This window comes from Macaca mulatta, chromosome 7 (genome assembly GCF_049350105.2).
Source record: "Macaca mulatta isolate MMU2019108-1 chromosome 7, T2T-MMU8v2.0, whole genome shotgun sequence".
In the NCBI taxonomy this organism is placed as follows: Eukaryota; Metazoa; Chordata; class Mammalia; order Primates; family Cercopithecidae; genus Macaca; species Macaca mulatta.
In genome coordinates, this window is record NC_133412.1 from 83,220,771 (window position 1) to 83,243,366 (window position 22,596).

The 22,596-nt window shown below is 43.8% G+C and overlaps 1 protein-coding gene across 4 annotated transcripts in view; it reads left to right on the top strand.

The window, feature by feature from the left end:
• Positions 1 to 22,596, top strand: part of LOC106999299 (uncharacterized) — a 64,387-nt gene that overhangs the window by 14,913 nt on the left and 26,878 nt on the right. For all 4 annotated transcript variants that reach the window (XM_077940428.1, XM_077940426.1, XM_028851328.2 and 1 more), the window contains exon 2: positions 6,145 to 6,289. In XM_077940428.1, the coding sequence (XP_077796554.1) occupies positions 6,145 to 6,289 (145 nt within the window). The remainder of the gene's footprint in view (positions 1 to 6,144; positions 6,290 to 22,596) is intronic.

Consider the following 22,596-nt stretch of genomic DNA (forward strand, 5'->3'; position numbering starts at 1 on the left):
AGTAGAGATGGGGTTATACCGTGTTGGCCAGGCTGGTCTCAAACTCTTGACCTCAGATGATCCACCCGCCTCAGCCTCCCAAAGTGTTGGGATTACAGGCATGAGCCACTGTGCCTGGCCAGATTCTAATAATCTTGATACAATGTTATTGGGCGCATGAGAGGGTGCTAAGAGAACAGGGGAAGTACACGGCTGCTGGAAGTCTCAAATGCTTTGCAGAAGCCGGACACAGTGGCTCATGCCTGTAATCCCAGCACTTTGGAAGGCCAAGGTGGATGGATCACAAGGTCAGGAGATCGAAACCATCCTGGCTAACACGGTGAAACCCCATCTCTACTAAAAATACAAACAATTAGTCAGGCGTGGTGGCGGACACCTGTAGTCCCAGCTACTCGGGAGGCTGAGGCAGGAGAATTGCTTGAACCTGGGAGGCAGAGGTTGCAGTGAGCTGAGATCGTGTCACTGCATTCCAGCCTTAGTGACAGAGCAAGACTCCGTCTCAAAAAAAAAAAAAAAAAATGCTTTGCAGAAGTGGGAAATGGAGGAGTATCAAAGTGGCAGAGGTGGTAAGTGGCAATGGTAACATCACAAGGAAAGCTTAAAAGGGTTTGGGGGGATGATGATGAGACCAACCATGGAATTGGACCCACTATCATGGCTTCAGCATGAAAGGGAGCCCCAAAATCATACCCAGTAAATCGCCTGATTTTCCATATTTGATAGTATGTACATGCATTTAAGCCAAAAACCCAGTGCTTGTGCCCATGAGAAGAAAATAAGGCATAGTTAATTCATTGTGTTTCTCTTTAGCCTTTTCTCCCACAGCCAGTCATTTGCTACGTCATGGTAAGGACCATAATCAAGGCAAAAAAAAAAAAAGATTTTGTTGTTGTTGTTATTAAATAAACTATCAACCACAGGAATAGAAAGCAAACAGATTTTTCATGGTCGTTTCCTGAATTTGGACAAGAGAAAAGGGTGACCAGAAAGCGGGCTTTTCCGTGAGGCTTTGACTGTGTGATTTGCTGGCTGGTTTAGACATGAACATAGTTGCAGGGTTTGGGTAACCACAGCGGCAGGAGAACAGCTGGGATGTGGTCAGTGAGCACATCTCCCGGTCCCATAACAGCACCCACAGAAGCTTGTCCTTGACAACTGAGAGACCTTGGGGCCAGCCGGCACACGCGCTGTCTTCATGGTGGCTTGCCTGGGAGGGCAAGGTTTGCTGACTTCTTTATCTCAAGATTGGATCAGTTTGGAATTTGGTTTGCTATTACTGACTGTGCTCCTTCCCTGCCAGCTCTTTCTATATATATCATAGACTCTGCCTCAGTCCTCATGACCACTGTATGAGGTAGGTAGGAGTATTCCCATTCTTTAGGAAACTGAGGTTCCAAAAGCTAAGTGAATGGATGAACAAGTGGTAGGGTCAGCATTAGAATCCACGCTCACCTGAATCCAAAACCGGTGCATTTTCCACTAAGCATGTGGCTCATTTTCCTTACTGTCTCCTCACCTCTCCTGCTAGGCTTGATGGAGAAACACTTCGGGGAGCAAGCTTTTACCCCACTTTCTGCCGCACTGCCAAAGCTAGTGGAGTATGAATGTGGTACTGTCACCTCCAGTCAATGCACCCACTGTCTATAGACAAGTTCTGCTGGTGCATTGTTCTTCTAGTGGGCTCTGGAGGGCTCTGCCCACCTTGTGAATCACAGGGAAGCTCAGGGAGACATTGGATTTCCTAAAGCACTCAGATGAGGTTCCAGGAAGTGACTAAGTCACACCTGCTGCTGGGGATCTTAGGGTGGTCACCAAAGTTCGAGCCCTTTGGAAGAGATCTCCCTGGCTGATATAAATAAATTCTCATAACTCATGCATGGAGGTCTTGTTGTTTGGTTTCCAACCAACAATAGGTTTTAAAGGTTTCCCTAAGAGAGTACCAGGCATTGAATCTAGTCTACAGATTAGACAAATTCAGCCATGAATAGGAATGGGGATACTCAAGGATCTACCCAGTGTCTGGAGGATTTGCTTGAGAGGCTCAATTATTTTTTAACAAAAGAGGCCAGTAGTATTTTTAAATATGTAGATCATGTTGAGGTTGTATATCAGTTAGGGTAAAGCTGGACTGCTACAACAAAGACACCCAACAATAACATGACTAAAGTTTATGTATTTCTCATGTAACAGTCCAGTAATTTCAATTGCAACAGTTCAGGGTAAGCTTTTGAGACTAGTGGGAGATTCAGCTCCATGTGGTCATTCAGGGATTAGGTTCCTTATTAGTCATTGTTCCACAATAATCCACAATTATTGTGATCTGCAAAATTTAAGCTGTGTTACTGCCAAGCCTGGGTTGTAGCCTGTAGGAAAGGTAAAGGGTGTGGAGGAAACATGGCTCTTCTTGCATCCTCACTTCCTCTCCTGTTCCACTAGAGATAAATCACATGTGCACATCTATCTGAAAGGGAGACTGGGAAATTAATGCACTTGGGCAGCCATTGTTTTACTGTTATGAAACAAGCGGAGCTTAGATTTTGTGGACAACTAGTAATGTTTGGTAGACAACTAGCAGCTGGGTGCATCTCATTGATCTAGCATGGCATAGAAGAGGAAGTGCTGGCTCTGGACCCTGAAGACTTGGGTTCAAATCCTTGCTCTACTATGTTAAACTGGGCAAACTGCCTCATCTCTCTGACCATGGCTTGCTTCAACTGCTGTGCCTTCCTTAAATAGCAATTGGGAGGATTGTAACACACAGGTGCTTGATTGTAACTTGATACCAGTTGCTTGTAACACAACAGGTGCTTGATTGTAACACAACAGGTCATGGTTGCAAGAAATGAAAACCAGCTTGAGTTAGCTTGAGAAAAGAGAGATTTAATTTGAGGTCCAAGTCATTTTAGATAACCCAAAGGCAGGAACTATAGATGGACCTTTGTAGGGAAGGACTGGAATTTGAAGACAAAAGGAGTAAAGAGGAGGGAATTTCAGGAGCCCTCAATCCGTTAGCAAAACCCGCTGGCACTAACTCCAAAATAAATCCTGACTGCGTCTATTTCTCTCGTGTACCTCCTTCCCTAGTCCAGGTCACCTTTGAGCCTTGTCTGGACTGATGAATGACTGGTCCCTCTGCCTTCATTCTTATGCTCTCAAATCCATCCTTTCACACAGAGCAAGAGTGAAGTTTAGAAACATTAATGAGATATGTCTCCTGTTTGAGACCTGTAGTGTCCTACAGCATGTAGAATAAAACCCCAGCTCCTTACTCTGGTTTACCAAGCCCCATGCAATGTGACCTCTCCTCCCTGACTGCATCTGCCACTCTTCCCCTCTTCCACTTTGCTTTAGCCACGTGGTCCAGCTGTATATAGACATGTCATTTAAATCTTGCTCCTGCCTCAGGGCCTTGCATGACTATTTTCCCTTCCTGGAGAACTCTTAACACTTTGTGCTTTTAGTAATCCACACCTCAGTATAAAATCTTAGAATGACCTCTCTCTATCATGTCAGCCTACTTCAATTCTCTACACAGCCATTAACACAGTTTTATAGTTTTCTCACTAATATACTTATTTGTTGTTACCCAATTCCCAGACCCCATCGCCCCAGTAAATGCAATCTTTATAAAAGCGGGGAACTGCCTATCTTGATCTCTGGTGTATCCTGTTTGCTTGGGAATACTTTTTGAATGAACTGAGTTAATTAAAAAAATATATGTGACTTTACTGCTTGTAACCCTTTCAAAATTTAACTGTGTATTTTGAACTTCTTTCCACTTCAATGAATACACAATTACTATATGCTCACAGCATCCCGTTACCTAGAGATACCACAACCAATGTAAACAACTTCCTACTGTTGAATATTTAGTGAATATCCTTATATAGAGACATCTTTGCACATTCTTCATTATTTCCTAGAATACATTTATACATGTGAAATAATTGAGTTAAAGGATAGTCTGCTTCTGAGATTTGATATACAAAGCAAAACTGACTTCCAGGGAAACTGTGATTGTTTTTATGTTCTATGGGGCATGAGAGTGCCAGGTTCCCCAGGCCCTCAGAAAAGGACTATTATCGTTTTTTATTTTGCCAATTGGATGCACTAAAAATGTCATCTTGTATCAATCCATGTTTTAAAAAATTACCAATGGTGTTGAACATTTTTCTTCTATTTATTATATTTAATTCTTTTGTTCCTCTCCTTGACTCTTTTTTAAAAACAAGTGCATCATCTTCACACGTTATTCTTGGTTGAGGGTTTCCTCTTTCATCCTCAGAGACCCACATTCAGGTGGGAGAACATTTGCGAGAATGAGGGAAATTGATTCTTGCCATGCAATCTAAGCTCCCAAGAGGCCCTCTCCTTCCTCACCATTAGAATACAAATTGACTGCTGGGGAGTGAGGAACCTGTGTGAAGAAAAGTCAACAGTGACTAAGAGGCCGGGCTTTATACAATCCCAGTCACTGGTGCACCCCTCACAAAGGCTTCCAAACCCTTACAAATTGCTTCTGAATATCATTGGGGAATCTTCTGCTTGGCATACAATTTAGGCATCAGCACCTTTATCAGAATGAAGGTGTCCATTTCTCCATTCTGCAGAACTGCTCAGAGCTGATCGAAGCCAACCAATTACGTGGGTATTTATTGAGCACCCAAAGCATTGCAGACTAGTTGGGGAGATGCCTTCCTGGGTCTTTGAAGGACATCTGGAATGATTTAGGCCTCATCATAAGATATAAGCAAAAGCATTTCCTTCTACAGTTAACACTGGAGCAGGTCACATCACAGGGCCAGCCAAGCTTTGGGCCAAACCTCTAGCATCATGAAGATAGAACCAACAGCTTTGGACTTAGACTGAGTATGGAAATCCACATTTAGGAGGTGGTTAACAGTGGTCAAACAGCAAAAACAATATTTTTGTTGTTAGTCTCCAATTTTTCTGCTTTTGTTTTTCAGGAAGGTGTGACTTGCAGAGGAGTTGATTCATTCTTATGTAGATTTACTGGAGAAGTTCACAGCAGGAGACTGGGGTCTGAGACACACTAATCTTTGGTGAGAGAAGATAGGGATGGAAGCTAGGTCCCCATATACGGCTATGGGAGGGGACTGATATCTACAATCCAGTGCTCTTAAACGGTGATCTGCTTTCCAGGAAGCTCTACATTGTCAATGAAAGGGCTGTTCTTTACACTTTACTCTGAGCATTTTTTGTGTGTGTGTGCGTGTATGCACATGTACACAAGCATGCAGTCATGAGCAAGCACGACTATGTGTGTAAGTTCAGGTTTTCTTTCTGAAAAGAAATGATGAGGCCGGGTGCAGTGGCTCACGCCTGTAATCCCAGCACTTTGGGAGGCCGAGGCGGGCGGATCATGAGGTCAGGAGATCAAGACCATCCTGACTAACACAGTGAAACCCCATCTCTACTAAAAATACAAAAAATTAGCCGGGCGAGGTGGCGGGTGCCTGTAGTCCCAGCTACTTGGGAGGCTGAGGCAGGAGAATGGCGTGAACCCAGGAGGCAGAGCTTGCAGTGAGCGGAAATCATGCCACTGCACTCCAGCCTGGGCAACAGAGCCAGACTCCATCTCAAACAAAAAAAAAAAAAAAGAAAGAAATGAAGGATGAAGGTGATAGTAGAAAGTTGTTGTAAAAATATCCCTTTTTTTTTTTTTTTTTTTGAGAAAAAGTCTTACACTGTGTCACCCAGGCTGGAGTGTGGTGGCACAATCTTGGCTCACCGCAACCTCTGCCTCTCAGATTCAAGTGATTCTTCTTCCTCAGCCTCCCAAGTAGCTGGGATTACAGGCACCCACCACCATGCCCAGCTAATTTTTTGTATGTTTAGTAGAGACGGGGTTTCACCCTGTTGGCCAGGCTGGTCTCGAACTCCTGATCTCAAGTGATCTCCCCACCTCAGCCTCCCAAAGTGCTGAGATTTCAGGCGTGAGCCACCATGCCCAGCTAAAATATACTTTCTTGGCAAAGTAAAAAGCTTGCAAATGCATATTTGTCTTTCCAATTTTTTCCCTGTTATCTGTGAAATCATCTGATCATTAGATCTACTGCTTTAAAAGATAAGCTTTTCATGTAACTGTGATGTTCTGTTTTAATGAAAAATTGACTTTTGCAGTGTGCCCCAAAGAATAAAGCCCTCAAAGAATGTGAGGCCTGAACTCACTTCAAATGCTGGGAAGACCCTTTCCTTGGCTGAGCTGCGGAGGCACCAGGACTCCTGTGGCACTGCCCTAACGAGGAGGCAGTGCTGCCAAATTCAGGTGGGTGTCCCCTGGGGTGGGGCTGGCTGGACTGTGGACAGCAGGCACCATTCAGCCCACAGGAGAGGCTGCCTTGGTGCAGGGGAGGATCCTGTGATCCAGGGGCCTGAGCAGATTTGGAGGGAAAGCTGAAGAGGAAAAGAAAGGATGTAAACAAATTAAAAAGCAAAAAACAAATAACCCCATTATTTGTCCATTAGCAAAGGACATGAACAGACACTTCTCAAAAGAAGACATACAGGTAGCCAACAAACATATGAAAAAATGCTCATCTCTAATCCTCAGAGAAATGCAAATCAAACCCACAATGAGATACCATCTTATGCCAGTCTGACTGGTTTTTGCTCAAAAGCCAAAAAGTAATGGATGTTGGCAAGGCTATGGAGAAAACGGGACATTTATACACTGTTGGTGGGAGTGTAAATGAGTATTGCCATTGTGGAGAGCAGTTTGGAGATTTTTCAAAGAACTCAGTTGAGCTACTATTCAACCCAGCAATCCCATTGTGGGGTATAGATCCAAAGGTAAATAAATTGTTCTACCAAATGAACACATGCACCTGTATGTTCACTGTAGTGTGTCTCACAATCACAAAAGCATGGAATCAACATAGGTGCCCATCAGTAGTGGATTAGATAAAGAAAATATGGTACATATACACCATGGAATACTATAGTCATAAAAAAAAAAATCATAGGCCAGACTTGGTGGCTTGTACCTGTAATCTCAGCACTTTGGGAGACGGAGGCAGGCAGATTGCCTCAGGTCAGGAGTTCAAGACCAGCCTGACCAACATGGTGAAACCCTGTCTCTACTAAAAATACAAAATTAGCTGGGTGTGGTGGTGTGCGCCTGTAATCCCAGCTCCTTGGGAGGCTGAGGCGAGAGAATCTCTTGAACCCAGGAGGCAGAGGTTGCCGTGAGTCAAGATCGAGCCATTGCACCCCAGCCTGGGCGACAGAGAGAGACTCCGTCTCAAAAAACAACAAAAACCAAAAAGCAAAAAACAAAATCATGTTCCTTGCAGCAACATGGATGCAGCTGGAGGCCATTATCCTGTGCAAACTAACACAGGAACAGAAAGCCAAATACCACATGTTCTCAGTTATAAATGGGAGCGAAATATTGGGTATACAACGACATAAAGTTGGGACCAAAAGACACTGTAGACTACTATATAGGGAAGGGATAGAGGGAGGCAAGGGTTGAAAAACTACCTATTGGGTACTATAGGTACCTGCGTGATGGGATCATTCATACCCAAACCTCAGCATCACACAAAATATCTCTGTAACAAACCTGCACATGTAACTCCTGATTCTAAAATATAAGTTCGAAAAGAAAAAAAATACCCCCTCAACTACCAGTTCATCCCTCTTCCTCCCTCCTTCCTGGCTTCCTCCGATTATATTCAGTTGAAAAATCAGTGGGTCTCCAGGGAAATTATTCAAGGGGCCAATGTATGCAGCCAAAGTTAAATAATCAGAGTCTAGACGTTGGGTTTTTAATTTAGGGAACTCAGAAATAAAGCAAAAAGATAAATAGAAGTAAAAGAAGTTTCACTATGTTCCCTGGGGTTAAAAAAAAAAAATGCATGGTAGGGAGCTCTGGGAGCCCTGAACTGAAAAACATGCAGAATCAATTAAATGGATGCAGAGCGATGGCGGGTGATGGCTCCCCCTTGTCCCTTCCCTGTGTCATCATTCTCGCTGATTCTCAGGGCTGGAGACTTTAGAGGTATTATCAGGAGATAAGAGGCCAGTCTCATATTCCTGGGAGAAAAATCCCCGCCGATTTGCAGTAAGATCTTGGATTTGACCTATGACTTTTATGTCACAAAGGATCAGCGATTGCAGTTCGGGTAATAGAAGAGGCCAAGTCAGCTTTCTCTTTTTCCTCCCTCCGGCCCTCCCTCCCCTCCTCCAAAGGACAACCTCAATTTGTTTGGAATTATATTTAAGCAGCAACCTCGTGAAATACCTACCAGAGGCAAGGGTGGCATCTGCATTCCTTGTGTTTTCTGGTCGGACGCCCCCGCAGGCCGTCTAACTTTCGCAAAGGCGCGGCTGCGCGTTGCAGCGCGGTCTGCACTGAGACTCCAGGCTCCGCGTGTCTCACCTCGCGGTGACCGCGCTTGTTTTCGTGATGCTGGGGATGCGGGTGTTGTGCTCTTGGAGAGGGGAAGGGCTTGGGAAATGTAACTTACGAATCTTCTTAACGGCTGCCAACAAAACTCCGCTGCTGAGATGCAAGCACTGGACGAGGGGCTCCCGCCAGCTCCCCCGCAGAGCGCACGGCAGACCCGGGGGGGGTCCGGGGCCCAGCAGTGCACTCACCCCGGAGGGCTCCAGTCACAACCCAGAGGGGTCGACCCTCTGGCCTGTGAGTTGCTGCGAGGCGGTGGGCTGGGGAGAGGGATTCTCGAGTTCAAAGGGAAGGCTTGTAACCACCTGTCGCTGGAGGAGGAACCGGTGGGGACGCCCGGGGAGGGGGGCGGGCTGGGCAGGAAGGGCAGGGACGCTTCCCGAAGGAGAGCGGGCGGGAGACGGTTTCTGTAAAATAATACCAAGGGATCCGAGAGCCGGCACTTTAGAGCCGCCAGACCCCCTGTCCCTGGGAAGACCGACTAGCAGAAAGTCGCGGCCACTTCTAAAGGTGTCAACATTTTGCACGCTTTCACACTGGTTTTAGTACTTTTATGGTCTGATTGAAAAGCAGTCGTAAAAAAAAAAAAAAAAAAAAAACCCTAAAATTGAAAATTTAGAAAATAGATTTGTGAAGTCTTACCAATGTACATACATACCACTGAAAAAGCGCGTTTAGGTGTGCGAGGTGTTTCATGCGCTTTGGAAAATGTTTGGTCTGCGTGTGGGTCGGGCGCGGGGGCGGGGGTCCCTAGACTCCCCGGTCCCTGGCCTACATATGGGAACTAATAAACTAGAAGTTTGAACAATCGGACTCCTCCCTCTATCTTATGTGAGGGAAACTTCTGAGCTTCCAAATCCATACATTCAGCCCAGATGCAATCGCTGTTTTGAATGCTCGTGTCCAGATGCCTGTGGGCTACATGGATGTCTTACAGGTAAAAATCACCATTTCTAGACTTCTTTCTCTGAGTTAGAGCTGGGAAGTTACTTTGGATGCCTCCCTCTTCCTCAGCAATGCTTCTTCCTGTCTCCTTAGTCACCACATTTGGCAGTTTCCTAAAGCATTTCTGGAACCCCACACCCCCACTCCTCTCTGGCCCTTCACTGTCATAGCCTGGCTCAGGCCCTCTGTGGCATTGTCAGGGGCTCAAACCACCTTCACTTGACCCCTGAAGCTCCCATGTGCCATACCATTCCCAAGCATAACACCTCTCGCCATAAGAAGATATTCAGTACCAGTAGTCACAAGGGAAATGCAAATCAAAATCACAAGATACCACTACTTACCTAAAGGAATGGCTAAAATAAGAAATAGCAACAACACCAAATTCTGGCAATCATGTGGAAAAAACGCATTACTCCTACGTTGCTGTTGGGAATGGGAAAACATACAGTCACTTTGGTTGTTGTTGTTTTTTTTTTTTTTTTTTTTGAGATGGAGTCTCACTCTGTCACCCAGGCTGGAGTGCAGCAGTGCTATCTCAGTTCACTGCATCCTCTGCCTCCCGGGTTCAAGCAATTCTTGTATCTCAGCCTCCCTAGTAGCTGAGTCTACAGGCACCCACTACCACGCCCGTCTAATGTTTGTATTTTTAGTAGAGACAGGGTTTTCATCATGTTGGCCAGGCTGGTCTTGAACTCCTGACCTCAAGTGATCTGCCTGCCTCAGCTTCCTAAAGTGCTGGGATTACAAGCATGAGCCACGGTGCCCAGCCCCAGGTACAGTCACTTTGGAAAACAGTTTGACAGTTTCTGTAAAAACTAACCAAGTTACCACACAACAGTTGCATTCCTGAGCATTTACCCCCAGAGAAAGAAAAACTATGTTCACACAAAAACCTGTACACAGATGTCTGCAGCAGCTTTATTCATAATAGCCAAAATCTGTCCTTCACTGGCTCAGAGGCCCTTCGACAGGTGAATAGTTAAGCAAACTGTGCTACAACTATACCCTGGAATGCTACTCAGCAACAGGGAGTGGAGTATTGATACTTGCAACAGATTAGATGAATCTCCAAGAAATAATGTCGAGTATGACAAGCCAAACCCAAATGGTGTATATGATCGTATGATTCCATTTATATAGCATTCTTGAAATGACAACATTTTGTAAATGGAGAACAGATTAGTGGTTGCAGGGATTTGGCGTGAGGGTCAGGGTGCAGGGAAGTTTGTGTGGTTATAACAGGAGAGAGCCTTGTGGGTTGTTGAATAACAGTTGACTGTGATGATGGATACACGAGCCTACAGAGGTGACAAAATTGTATAGACTTGATACACTAACAGCAATGAGTACTAGTAAAACTGGGAATCTGAATAAGATGGGAATGGACTGTATTAGTATTAATACCCTCATTGTGATGTTGGACTATAGTTTTGCAAAAATATTACCATTTGGGAAAACTGAGTAAAGTATACAAGATATTTCTCTATTATTTCTAATAACTGTATGTGAATTGACGCTTATTTCAATTTTTAAAGTTTGTTAAAGATTTTTAAAATTTATTTCCATTTTTGTTATTGTGGTAAATATTCATAACATGAAATTTACCATCTTAATCATTTTTAAGTATACATTTCTGTGACATTAAGTACGTTCACATCATTGTGCATCCATCACTACCGTGTATCTCCAGAACATTTTCGCCTTCTACAACTGAAACTCTGCACACATTAAACTCAAATTTTCCATTCTCTCCTGCTTCCATAATTTTGTTTTAAACTGCAAGAAAACTAAACTCAAACTCCTCCTGGGCACCTCATCACCTACAGGGGAAACTCTCAGTGCCCTTGGGTGCCCTGGCCCTGGCATTACCCACCTGCTGGTGTTCCTGTGAACCCCGCCTTGCCTTGCCAAGCTCTGGGGTCTGTGTTGTCTCCTAATACAGGCATTCGACTTCTCTTAACCTGGAAAATTCAGTTTCAGGGCCCTTTCCAAGGCCTGGGAAGGGATTCCAGCACAGTGTTCACATGGTCCTAAGTTTTGTAAATTTGCAAAAATAAGATACTTTCATTGCAATCAAGAGTCACCTGGGGCATTTTATTTCCTTGTCCTCTTGTTGCCTCTACTAGGTGAGTAGTCCCAGCTACTCAGGAGGCTGAGGCAGGGGAATCACTTGAACCCGGGAGGCAGAGGTTGCAGTCAGCCGAGATCGCGCCACTGCACCCCAGCATGGTGACAGAGCAAGTCTCAAGAAACAAACAAAAAAACAAACAACAACAACAACAAAACAAGGGAAGGAAAACAAAGATGTAAAAATGTTATAGACTGACCACTGTAAATAATAAAACTACTATGAACTAATAATCACAATGTCTACAGTTGGGATGCTGTTACTATTACATTCTGCTTGCTTACAGAAAAATATTTGAAGAATCACATAGTCAAAAGCAGAAATCCAGAAATTGTCAAGAGAACTACAATTATTGAGCCTCACTGAATGTTCACACTGGTGAGTAATAAAATTACAAATTATTTTACCTCTACTAACTCATAGAATTTTAGAACTAAGAAGCATCTCAACTTGGAGTCTACTGTTTTATGTAAAAGAAAACCAAGACCAGAGAAATCAATTAATTTACTAAAGGTCATACTCTATTAAGTCATATGCCCTAGCCACATTTTCTAACCAGGCCACGAACTCAGATGAACTCAACCCTTATTCAGTACCTATCATATGCGAGGCATTCTGCGAAACACTTGCTAGGTGCTGGAAACACGTGCCAGGCATTTTCTAGGCACTTAAAGTTGCGTAATTCTCACAACAGTACTCTGTTGTGATTTGAATCTGTGTCCCCACTCAAATCTCATGTCAAATTGTAATCCCCAGTGCTGGAGGTGGGGCCTGGTGGGAGGTGATCGGATCACGGAGGGTGGTTTCTCATGAATGGTTTAGCACCATCCTCTCGGTACTGTCCTCACCATCGTGAGTTCTTGTGAGATCCGGTTGTTTAAAAGTTTGTAGCACCGACTGGGCGTGGTGGTTCACACCTGTAATCTCAGCACTTTGGGAGGCCAAGGTGGGCAGATCACCTGAGGTCAGGAGTTCAAGACCAGTCTGGCCAACATGATGAAACCCCATTTCTACTAAAAATACAATTAGCTGGGCACGCCACTGCACTCCAGCCTGCGCAACACAGTAAGACTCCGTCTCGGGAAAAAAAGAAAAAAAAAAGGTGTGTAGCACCTCCCGCTTCTCCCTCCCGCCTGCTCCGGCCATGTGATATATATGCTCCTGCTTCACCTTCTGCAGTGATTATAGTGTCCTGAGGGTTCCTTAGAAGCTGAGGAAATGCCGCCATGCTTCCTGTACAGCCTGCAGAACTGCGAGCCAATTAAACCTCTTTTCTTTATAAATTACACAGTGTCAGGTATTTCTTTATAGCAGTAAGAGAAAGGATGAATACAGTTATTATCCCTGTTTAGAGAAGAAAATATTGAGTCACAGAGCGCAGCAGTAATTCTCCCAAGGTCACAAAGTTATAAGGTCAGGTTGCTGGAATTCAAACCCAGGCAGCTGGGCTCCCAAGTATGTGTTCTTGTGCGTTCTATGAGACTGTTTCTGGGGAAAGATAAAAGCACAAACAAAGATCTTAGGGGCTTGGGTTTTGGTTTTTTAAAGGCTTAGGATGGATGGTATTAGATGGGAGTCTTAGAGCTTGCCTGGGAACTATGCAGCTGAGAGGCATGACTGGGGAGACCCCGAGTCTAGGACATAGTAGGTACCTGATAAAGGTTGAGTTCATTTGAGTTTGTGGCCTGGTTGCAAAGTGTAGCTAGGGTATGACCCTTAATAGGGTATGACGTTCAGACTAGGGCATGGGGAGATCCAGATTTTGTGGAGCTGGAAGCTAATAAAATTTGGCAGTCCTCCTTAAAATACAAAATTATGACCTTAAAATTAGGTGCAAAAATGAATATTTACTTAGAATGGGGATAAACTCAATAAATTGCACATTTTTAAAAGTTCAACTACCACAATCATTGCACTATCTGAAAAAATTTTATAATCTTTTTATTAACTGCCTGATTGACCTCCACAATGCTTTCATCCTTCCACAGTTTTTCTGTACACTCTTTGATTGCCTCTTTTTATGAAAAGGTAATATTTTCTACACCAAAAATAGATCATTCAGTCCTTCCTCTGGCGTGGCTGATAGAAATTTGAGTTTTATTCTTAACAGTTTAGAAATAATTTGTTTCACGTCTCAATTAATTTCTGATTTGCCCATGCACATATTTAGGACCATTGTCAAAACTGAGACAACCTCTCAAGATGTATACATGAGCCATGAAGTTTTAGGGTACTTCAGGGTTTCTGAATGACTCATCTTAATAGTCATTGAACTTTTTAAATCGATGAAACTCAATAGCAGTTTATTGTTGATTCCTTCATTATAGTGTGTACTGTAGGTTTAAATTATCTTGTTGATGTCAGTATTTTGGAAGCAAATTCAACTTAATCTGATTTTAAGACGAACCTTGTCCCAATGCGTTCATAAGATTCATTCAGTTAATTGGATTATGTAAAAATCTAAGGGCTTAGTCATCACTTCTGTTAGAAATAGAACATCTTTCTCTTAATGAATTTCATCTTTGAACATATCTAAAATATTTTTTTACAATTTTTAATGTCAGAATGATTTCTATTGATTTCATTATTTTGAGCACATTCTGTTCATAGTCCATTAAGTTTATCTGACTTTACTCTCAGTTCCTTTATAAACAAATCTAAAGATAATTAAATAGGTTCATTTTCACCTACATCCAAATTAGGAGTCTGTAATTTCTCACTTTTTTATTGAAATGTTCCCAAACATATTTCCGAATTCCAAAAAGAAAGTATATTCAAGCTTTATCAATTTTTTGAATAATCTTTTTTTTGCCTCTCATTTATGTTCAGATTCCTCTTCTAAGGCTTTGAAAATATCTTTTATTGGGTTTCTTTTACATAAAACAGTACACTCCAGGTTGAGATGTTTCTGAGTTTTTTTTTTTTTTTGGCAGAGTCTCGCTCTGTCTCCCAGGCTGGAGTGCAGTGGCGCAATCTCCGCTCACTGCAACCTCCGCCTCCCGGGTTCACACCATTCTCCTGCCTCAGCCTCCCGAGTAGCTGGGACTACAGGCGCCTAATTTTTTGTATTTTTAGGAGAGACGGGGTTTCACCGTATTAGCCAGGATGGTCTCGATCTCCTGACTTCATGATCTGCCTGCCTCAGCCTCCCAAAGTGCTGGGATTAGACGCGTGAGCCATCGCGCCCGGCCGAGATGCTTCTTAGTTCTAAAATTCTATGAGTTAGTAGAGGTAAAATAATTTGTAATTTTATTACTCTCCAGTGTGAACATTCAGTGAGGCTCAATAATTGTAGTTCTCTTATCAATTTCTGGATTTCTGCTTTTGACTATGTGATTCTTCAAATATTCTTCAAATATAATAGTAACAGCATCCTGACTATAGACATTGTGATTATAAGTTCATAGTAGTCTTATTATTTACAGTGGGCAGTCTTTAACATCTTTACATCTTTGTTTTCCTCCCTTGCCTTTTTTTTTTTTTCGAGACAGTGTCTTTCTTTGTCACCAGGCTGGAGTGCAATGGCGTGATTTTGGCTGACGGCAACCTCTGCCTCCCAGGTTCAAGCGATTCCCCTGCCTCAGCCTTCTGAGTAGCTGGGACTGCAGGTGTGCAGCACCATGCCTGGCTAATTTTTTTCTTGTATTTTAGTAGAGATGGGGTTTCACCATGTTGGCCAGGATGGTCTTGATCTCCTGACCTCGTGATCCACCCGCCTCGGCCTCCCAAAGTGCTGGGATTATAGGTGTAAGCCACCATGCCCGACCCCTCCCCTTGTATTTTTATGAATCTCTAGATTTTGGAGTTATGCCCTCCAAAATGTTTAATTTTATGTGTCTACTTGACTAGGCTATGGTGCCCAGTTTGGTCAAACACTAGTCTGTCTAGATGTTGCTGTGAAAGTACTTGAAAAAGGTGATTGACATTTATGCCAAGTTGACTTTAAGTAGAGCAGATTACCTTCCATAAGGTGGGTGAGACTCTTCCAATCAACTGAAGACCCTAAGAGCAAAGACTGAGGTTTCCTGAAGATGAAACATAAGTCATATTCACTGGTTCCAAGATGTGGATGGTACCTTTCCAGGAAGGAGGAGACAGCCCACCTCTGAGAGACGCTGCATCCCCCACTTTGAGAGAGTCACCCCGCAGCGCCACGGTGGGCTGAGCATAGTCAGAACAGTAGAAATCATGAGCAAAATAGCAAGGTCTTGAGGGTCAGAGAGAACTTGAGTCCTGGTGTACGAGCTGTGTCTGAGACTGCTTTCTTATTGTAGACAGGAAAATCAGACTTGCCTTGTTCAGATGTTGAGCTGATGTTTACAAAATGGAAGCTGTTTCTACGCTTATGATCGGGGTGGGATTTGGGAGAGGGAGAATTTATACTATAAGGTGTTGCTTCAGCTCAACCCCTCTTTGCTTAGATGAAACTTACTTTCATATGATTACAAAAGAGCAGCAAAGATAACTAGCTGCTGGGATTAGCACAACTTCTTAAGAGATCTTATTTCCCACACCTCGTCTGGCATTAGAATTAGCTGGGGATCTCGTTAGAAATGCAGATTCCCAGGTCTCCAGAGCTACTGAACAGAATCTCCCAAAGTAGGATTTGGGAATATGTATTATTTTTAAAAAATCTATGTAGCTCAAACAGACATTTATGCACTCATGTTCAAAACAGCATTATTCACAAAAGCCAAAATGTGGAAGCACCCCAAGTGTCCATCAACAGGTGAGTTGATAAACACAATGTGGCACATTCAGACAATAGAATATGACTCAGCCTTGAAAAAGAAGGAGATTCGGCATAGGCTACAACACAGATGAACCTTGAGGACATTTTGCTAAGTGAAGTAAGCCAGACACAAAAGGGGAAATACTATGATTCTACTTATGTGAGGCACCTGGAGTCGCAGAATTCAGAGACAGAAAGTAGAATGGTGGTTGCCAGTGGTTGGGGAGTGGGGAATGGGGAGTTGGTGTTTAATGCGTACACAGTTTCAGTTTGAGATGATAGGAAACTTCTGGAGATGGATGGTGGTGATGGCTGTATAGCAATGTGAATATATTTCATGTCACTGAGCTATACATAGAAAGATGGTCAAAATGGTAAATTTTATGTTACATATGTTTTACTACAACAAAAAAGACTGTACAGGACAGGTGAGTGGCTCATGCCTGTAATCCTAGCACTTTGGGAGGCCAAGACGGATGGATCACTTGAGGTTAGGAGTTCAGGACCAGCTTGGTCAACATGGTGAAACCCCGTCTCTACTAAAAATACAAAAATTAGCTGGGCATAGTGGCACACACCTGTAATCCCAGCTACTCAGGAGGTTGAGGCAGGAGAATCGCTTGAACCTGGGAGGTGGAGTGTGCAATGAGCCAAGATTGCACCACTGCACTCTAGCCTGGACAGAGCGAGACTCTACCTAAAAACAAACAAACAAACAAACAAACAAACAAACAAACAATGCTGCACAGGCTATTCTAATGAATCTGAGAATTTAGATTCATTAGAGGCTCATCTGTTCCTATTCTTTTGTCCCTAGCTTATACTACATCTGTCCTTCCTGACGCTCACCATCCCAAGTATGCATTTAGGCAGGGATGTAGCTGGCACTGGGGAGGACCCAGTGTTCCCTGGAGGAACATGCAGTCACAGCACTGGGAGGCAGAACAGTTCAGCTAGAAGAGCTGATGAGCCCCCTCTCCTTCCTCTCAGTGCTCTCCACCAGCCAGGGTGATGACAGCCATGCTTGGGGAGGTGAGAGCCGGGCCCGCTTGGGTGTCTGAGACCAAACTTCCCCGTCAATATTGTGGCCCAGGCTTCTCTCCAGCCCCGAGCTGCCACCCCCAACATCATACAGCCAGGACAACCAGCCCCACTGCAGCTCATTCTCATCCCCTAGCAGGGGTAGGCGACACATGGGCGGGCAGCTCTTCTCCTGGGGGATGAAGCCTGGCCACTGTGGGAGTTGGAAGGCCAAGAAGACAAAGGAGGTAGACTACTAGGGACCAGCTGCCCTCCCAGCCACCTTCTGCTGCTAGCTAGGGTTAGAGCCACATTTTCTTGGCAGTTTTTCCTCCCAGCCAGAAGTGCTGCCCTTGAATTAAGATAGTGGTTAAATACTGCTAAATAATTAATTGTTCTCTTGAATTGGTGTTCTCTGCCAGCTTATGCTTTTCTGGTTGCTTTTGATGGTCCTTTGGATAAATTCAAAAGTGGTATTAATAATTGAAGAGCATATAGGTGGTCACACACACCACACTCACACTCATAATGAGAGGTGGCCCCTCCTTCGCTCTTCAACTCAACATCGATACCAGGAAGTTAGAGTCGCCAACATCAAACTGTCTCTTTCCTGCTCTTCCTGGAACAGACACAAGGGTCAAGTCTATGTATAGCGGTTTGGCGTGAACCAAGTGCAGGAGCTTTTCATTTTGTTCAACGATTGTGACAGGTGCTGGGTCCCAGCAGACTTTAAATAGAGCAATCATATGTTCTGTGACAAAGAACACTGAGGGAGAGGAAGTAGGAGATGGAAAGCGGAATGCGACTTTTTTTTCAGCCAGGACTTCAGAAGAGGGGAGCAGAGAAAACCAGTCAGTTGGTTCCAAGAGACAAAGCTGTGGGAGCAGAAGCCCTGGACGAATGGAACTCTTGTCAGGGAAGTCGGTGTCCTTGGTAAAATGGGAGGCAAAACAGATGGGCCAGCAGTAGGGGAGCCTTTGTGAGTGGGTTGGGAGGCAGAGAAAGGACATCCTGAAAGAAGATAGGAGAGTGATCATGGCTAGAATGCCTCCATTTACAAAATAGCTGTGAAGGACAGATGAGAAAATGAATGGGATTTCTCTGAGAGAGGAGCAGAGGTGGCGGCGGGCTGGGGTGGGGGGATTCATTTTTACTGAATATGCTTGTTTTTGTTTTGTTTTATTTTATTTTGTTTTGTTTTATTTTATTTTATTTTATTTTATTTTATTTTTGAGGTGGAGTCTTGCTCTGTCACCCAGCCTGGAGTGCAGTGGCGTGATCTTGGCTCACTGCAACCTCTGCCTCCTGGGTTCAAGCGATTCTCCTGCTTCAGCCTTCTGAATAGCTGTGATTACAGGCATACGCCACCACGCCTGGCTAATTTTTGTATTTTTAGTAGAGAAAGGGTTTCACCATGTTGGCCAGGCTGGTCTTGAATGCGTGACCTCAGGCGATCCGCCCACCTTGGCCTCTGAAAGTGCTGGAATTACAGGCATGAGCCACTGCACCTGGCCTGAATATGCTTCTGAATCTTAGAAGTTTGTGCTATTTGCCGTACAGGTTGAATATCCCTTACTGGAAATGTTTGGGACCAGAAGTGTTTCAGATTTGGTAATTTTTGCATTGTACATACAGGTTGAACATTCCTAATCTGAAAATCCAGAATCTCAAATGTTCCAAGGAGCATTTCCTTTGAATATCATGTTGACATTCAAAAAGTTTTGAATTTTGGAGCATTTTCAATTTCAGATTTTCGGATTAGGATGCTGAACCTGTATTAGTTATCTAGAAAAAAACAGAAAACAGATAAATTCATGAGTACACAAATTGGGGGTGATTAAAAGGGCAAAAAAATGAGAAATCATAGATTGAGAGAGGATTTTTTTCCTGGATTGTAAATAAAACATAGTTAAATTAGATTGTATCATATAAAATTACAATATTTGTAGGTTAAAAATGGCAGATTATTGGCAGGTTCACATGGTTTGATCCAGGGTTTCTCAACCTTGGCACGGTAGATGTTTTGATCATCCTTGGTTGGGTTGTGATATGTTCAACAGCATCCTTGATTTCTACCAGGTGGTGCCAGGAGCATCTCCCCAGTTGTGACAATTGTCAACGTTTTCTGTGTATCTAGCAGGACTGGCAGTATAATTTGTGGGGCCCAACGCAAAATAAAAATGTGGGGCCTCTTGTACAAATATGTATTAAGAGTTTTGGCCAGGCATGGTGGCTCATGCCTGTAGTCCCAGCACCTTGGGACAAATCGCTTGAGGTCAAGAGTTCGAGACCAACCTCACCAACATGGTAAAACCCTGTTTCTACTAAAAAAACAAAATTAGCCAGGCATAGTGGCACATACGTGTAATCCCAGCTACTTGGGAGTCTGAGACAGGAGAATCACTTGAACCTGGGAGGCAGAGGTTGCAGTGAGCCAGAGGTTGCAGTAAGCTGAGATTGCACCATTGCACTCCAGCCTGGGCGACAGAGCAAGACTCCCTCTCAACAACAACAACAACACCGAAAAAAAAAAAAAAAAAGACAGCAACAGCAGAGCATTAAATCAAGTGTGGGGTCGGGATCCTTCTAAGCTTGGTACCCCATTTGACTGCTCAACCCACACATGCACAAAGATGACCCTGATCTCCAGATAGTGCCAAATGTTCCCCAGGGGGCCAGATTGTCCCCCATTGGGAGTCACTGGTTTAATTTAATATATTTAGGTTTATATATACATATGCTCAGAGTCATAAAAAAAAAAAGGAAAGAAAACTGCATGAATGCTTTACAAAGTGCATAATATCAAGTGCCAGAAGGTTTGGGTGGCAGCCAAATCTGGCCCACCATCTGTTTTTGTGAATAAAGCTTTATTGGAACACAGCCATGCTCATTTGTTTACATATTGGTTGAGGCTGCTTTCGTGTTGCAACGGCAGAGTTGAGAAATTGCAACTGAGACTGTATGGCCCGCAAAACCTAAATATTTACTATTTGGCCCTTTATGGAAAAAGTTTGCCAATCCTGTTCTAGAGGACTGAGTTTTCAACCTGTGGCGGTGGAGGTGGTGGAACAGGTGGAATTAGCTAGAAGTCCCTAGAGCATGGGCTTCTCTAGCCCCTATTATCCATACAAGCTAGAGCGGCTAGGGGGCCTGTTGGGAGGCAATAGGAAATGGCTCCAGATTATTTAAGCAAAGGGATATTTATAGGAGGGATAGAGGGGTGTTTACAGAATCAATGGTTGGCTGAATTAATGCATTAAGTAGTGTGTGGAGTGCACAAAGTGGAACACATTGCTCTCTTTTGTGTTCAGCTTCCTAGCTCAGTTGGTATCTAGAGGAGAAAACCATCAGGATGGAAGATATTTGAGTGTTACAAGAGTTGTAGGCTGGCAAAAGGTAGGGTCCAGGTTAGTTTTTATTTTATCTAGACAGGTTCATTTCATTCCTAATATTCTTTTGAATTTCAGTTACTTTCTGTTTTTCATTTTTAAAAAGATACTACATTTTGCGGGGAAAGTGTTTGGTGGAAGCAATTGAAAGGAAGGCAGTTTGATGGAAACCCAAGTGGTTTTTGATGAGTAATAATAATTATTATTATAGGTTTCCTACCTAAGCCATCTCAGTGGGTAGTGTTTGCAAATTAAACACACTATAAAATATTCAGCCGTTTGCCACAATCTCAACTGATTTGCATAATCCCCTTGCACGTGCTCTGGGGTGAGCAATTCCCTAATTAATTATTAAATTCCCATCTGTACTCTGTGAATGGGATAATGAAATTCCAGCAAGCCTTGGGAAAAGCCGAGCAATGCCCTCTGGAGAAGGCTCCTGGCTTTCCCAGGTTTGGGTCCTTCTTCCAGCCAGGGGTCCCTTCCTAAATATCTCCCCGAAGGACTAATTGTAGATTTGGCTGGTGACTGAAACAGCTCCGACCTTCCTGTAACCCGGGATTCCACGGTTCTGGTCTCAGCCCCATACCACACACAGCCAGGCCACCAAGGAATCACCAGTGGCATGTCCAATATGGCTTTATAAGGACATTTCCAAACTGATCCTAGGTTTGGTTTAAGGACAGCCTCTGAGGTTCGTTGCTATTCCCCTATTACCTCATTTTTGGGTGCATTTTTTTTTTCCATATGGCCAAAGACCAGTTTTATTCTCTAGTCATTTGAAAGGAATTTGAAAGCCACTTTTCTTTCTTTTTTCCAATTTTTTTGATAAACCCATGACACCCTCCCTGCAGCTCTGGGAACAACAGGCCCAGAACAGTTGTAGACAGCGTGGGTGGGTGCAGTGGGTGAAGAGGCAGGGTTGCTGTGGTGATATTGGTGATACTGGTGGCTGGGTAAGGGGATAGCTGAGGATTCAGGTGCAACACAGGGCCCTGAAAAGCTGGCTTATTCACCCGAGAAATGACCTTTCTGAGACAGTTCACTGTGGGCCACTCAGGTGGCTCTTGTCTGGGGGGCATTGTCTCTAGGTAGAGTCTTTGTATTTAAAAAATAGCTTTTGGCTGGTGTGGTGGCTCATCCCTATAATCCCAATACTTTGGGAGGTCAAGGTGGGAGGATTGCTTGAGGCCAGGAATTCAAGACTATCCTGGCCAACACAGCGAGATCCTCGTCTCTGTTTTTTTATTTTAAAAACAAAACAGCTTTTACTAGTCCATGCTGTCTTTAGATACACCACGGAGAAATGTTTGTAAAATTGCTGCTATTTGAGATTTCTTGGGGTCACGTGCTCCTCCAACTTTCCTGTGCAAACAAATCACCTAGCAATGCTGTTAACATTGCAGGTTCTGATTCTGTGGGTCTGGAGTGGGGCCTGAGATTCTGCATTTCTGAGAGACTCTCAGATGTTGCTGTTGCTGCAGACCACAGTGAGTATCAAGAAGCTGGGCTGCAAGGGCATACTTGTAAGGAGGGAATAAATCAGATTTACGTGCAAATGCGAAGATTCAACCTGATAAGTTCATGTGTACTTTTTAAGCTTTTTAGTGAAAGCCATGATTAGCTGGGATTAGAGCAAAGCCAGCATTAAACTTATGTTCTTATTAGGATCATTTTTTGTTTTCTTTTTTTTTGAGACAAGGTCTTGCTCTGTTGTCCAGGCTGGAGTGCAGTGGTATGATCATGACTCACTGCAGCCTCGAACTCCTGGGCTCAAGTGATCCTCCAGTCTCAGCAGCCTGAGTAGCTGGGATGACAAGCGTGGGCCACTATGCCCAGCTAATTTATTTTTTTGTAGAAATGAGGGCTTGCTATGTTGCCCAGGCTGGTCTTGAACTCCTAGCCTCAAGTGATCCTCCTGCCTTGGCCTCCCAAATGCTGGGAT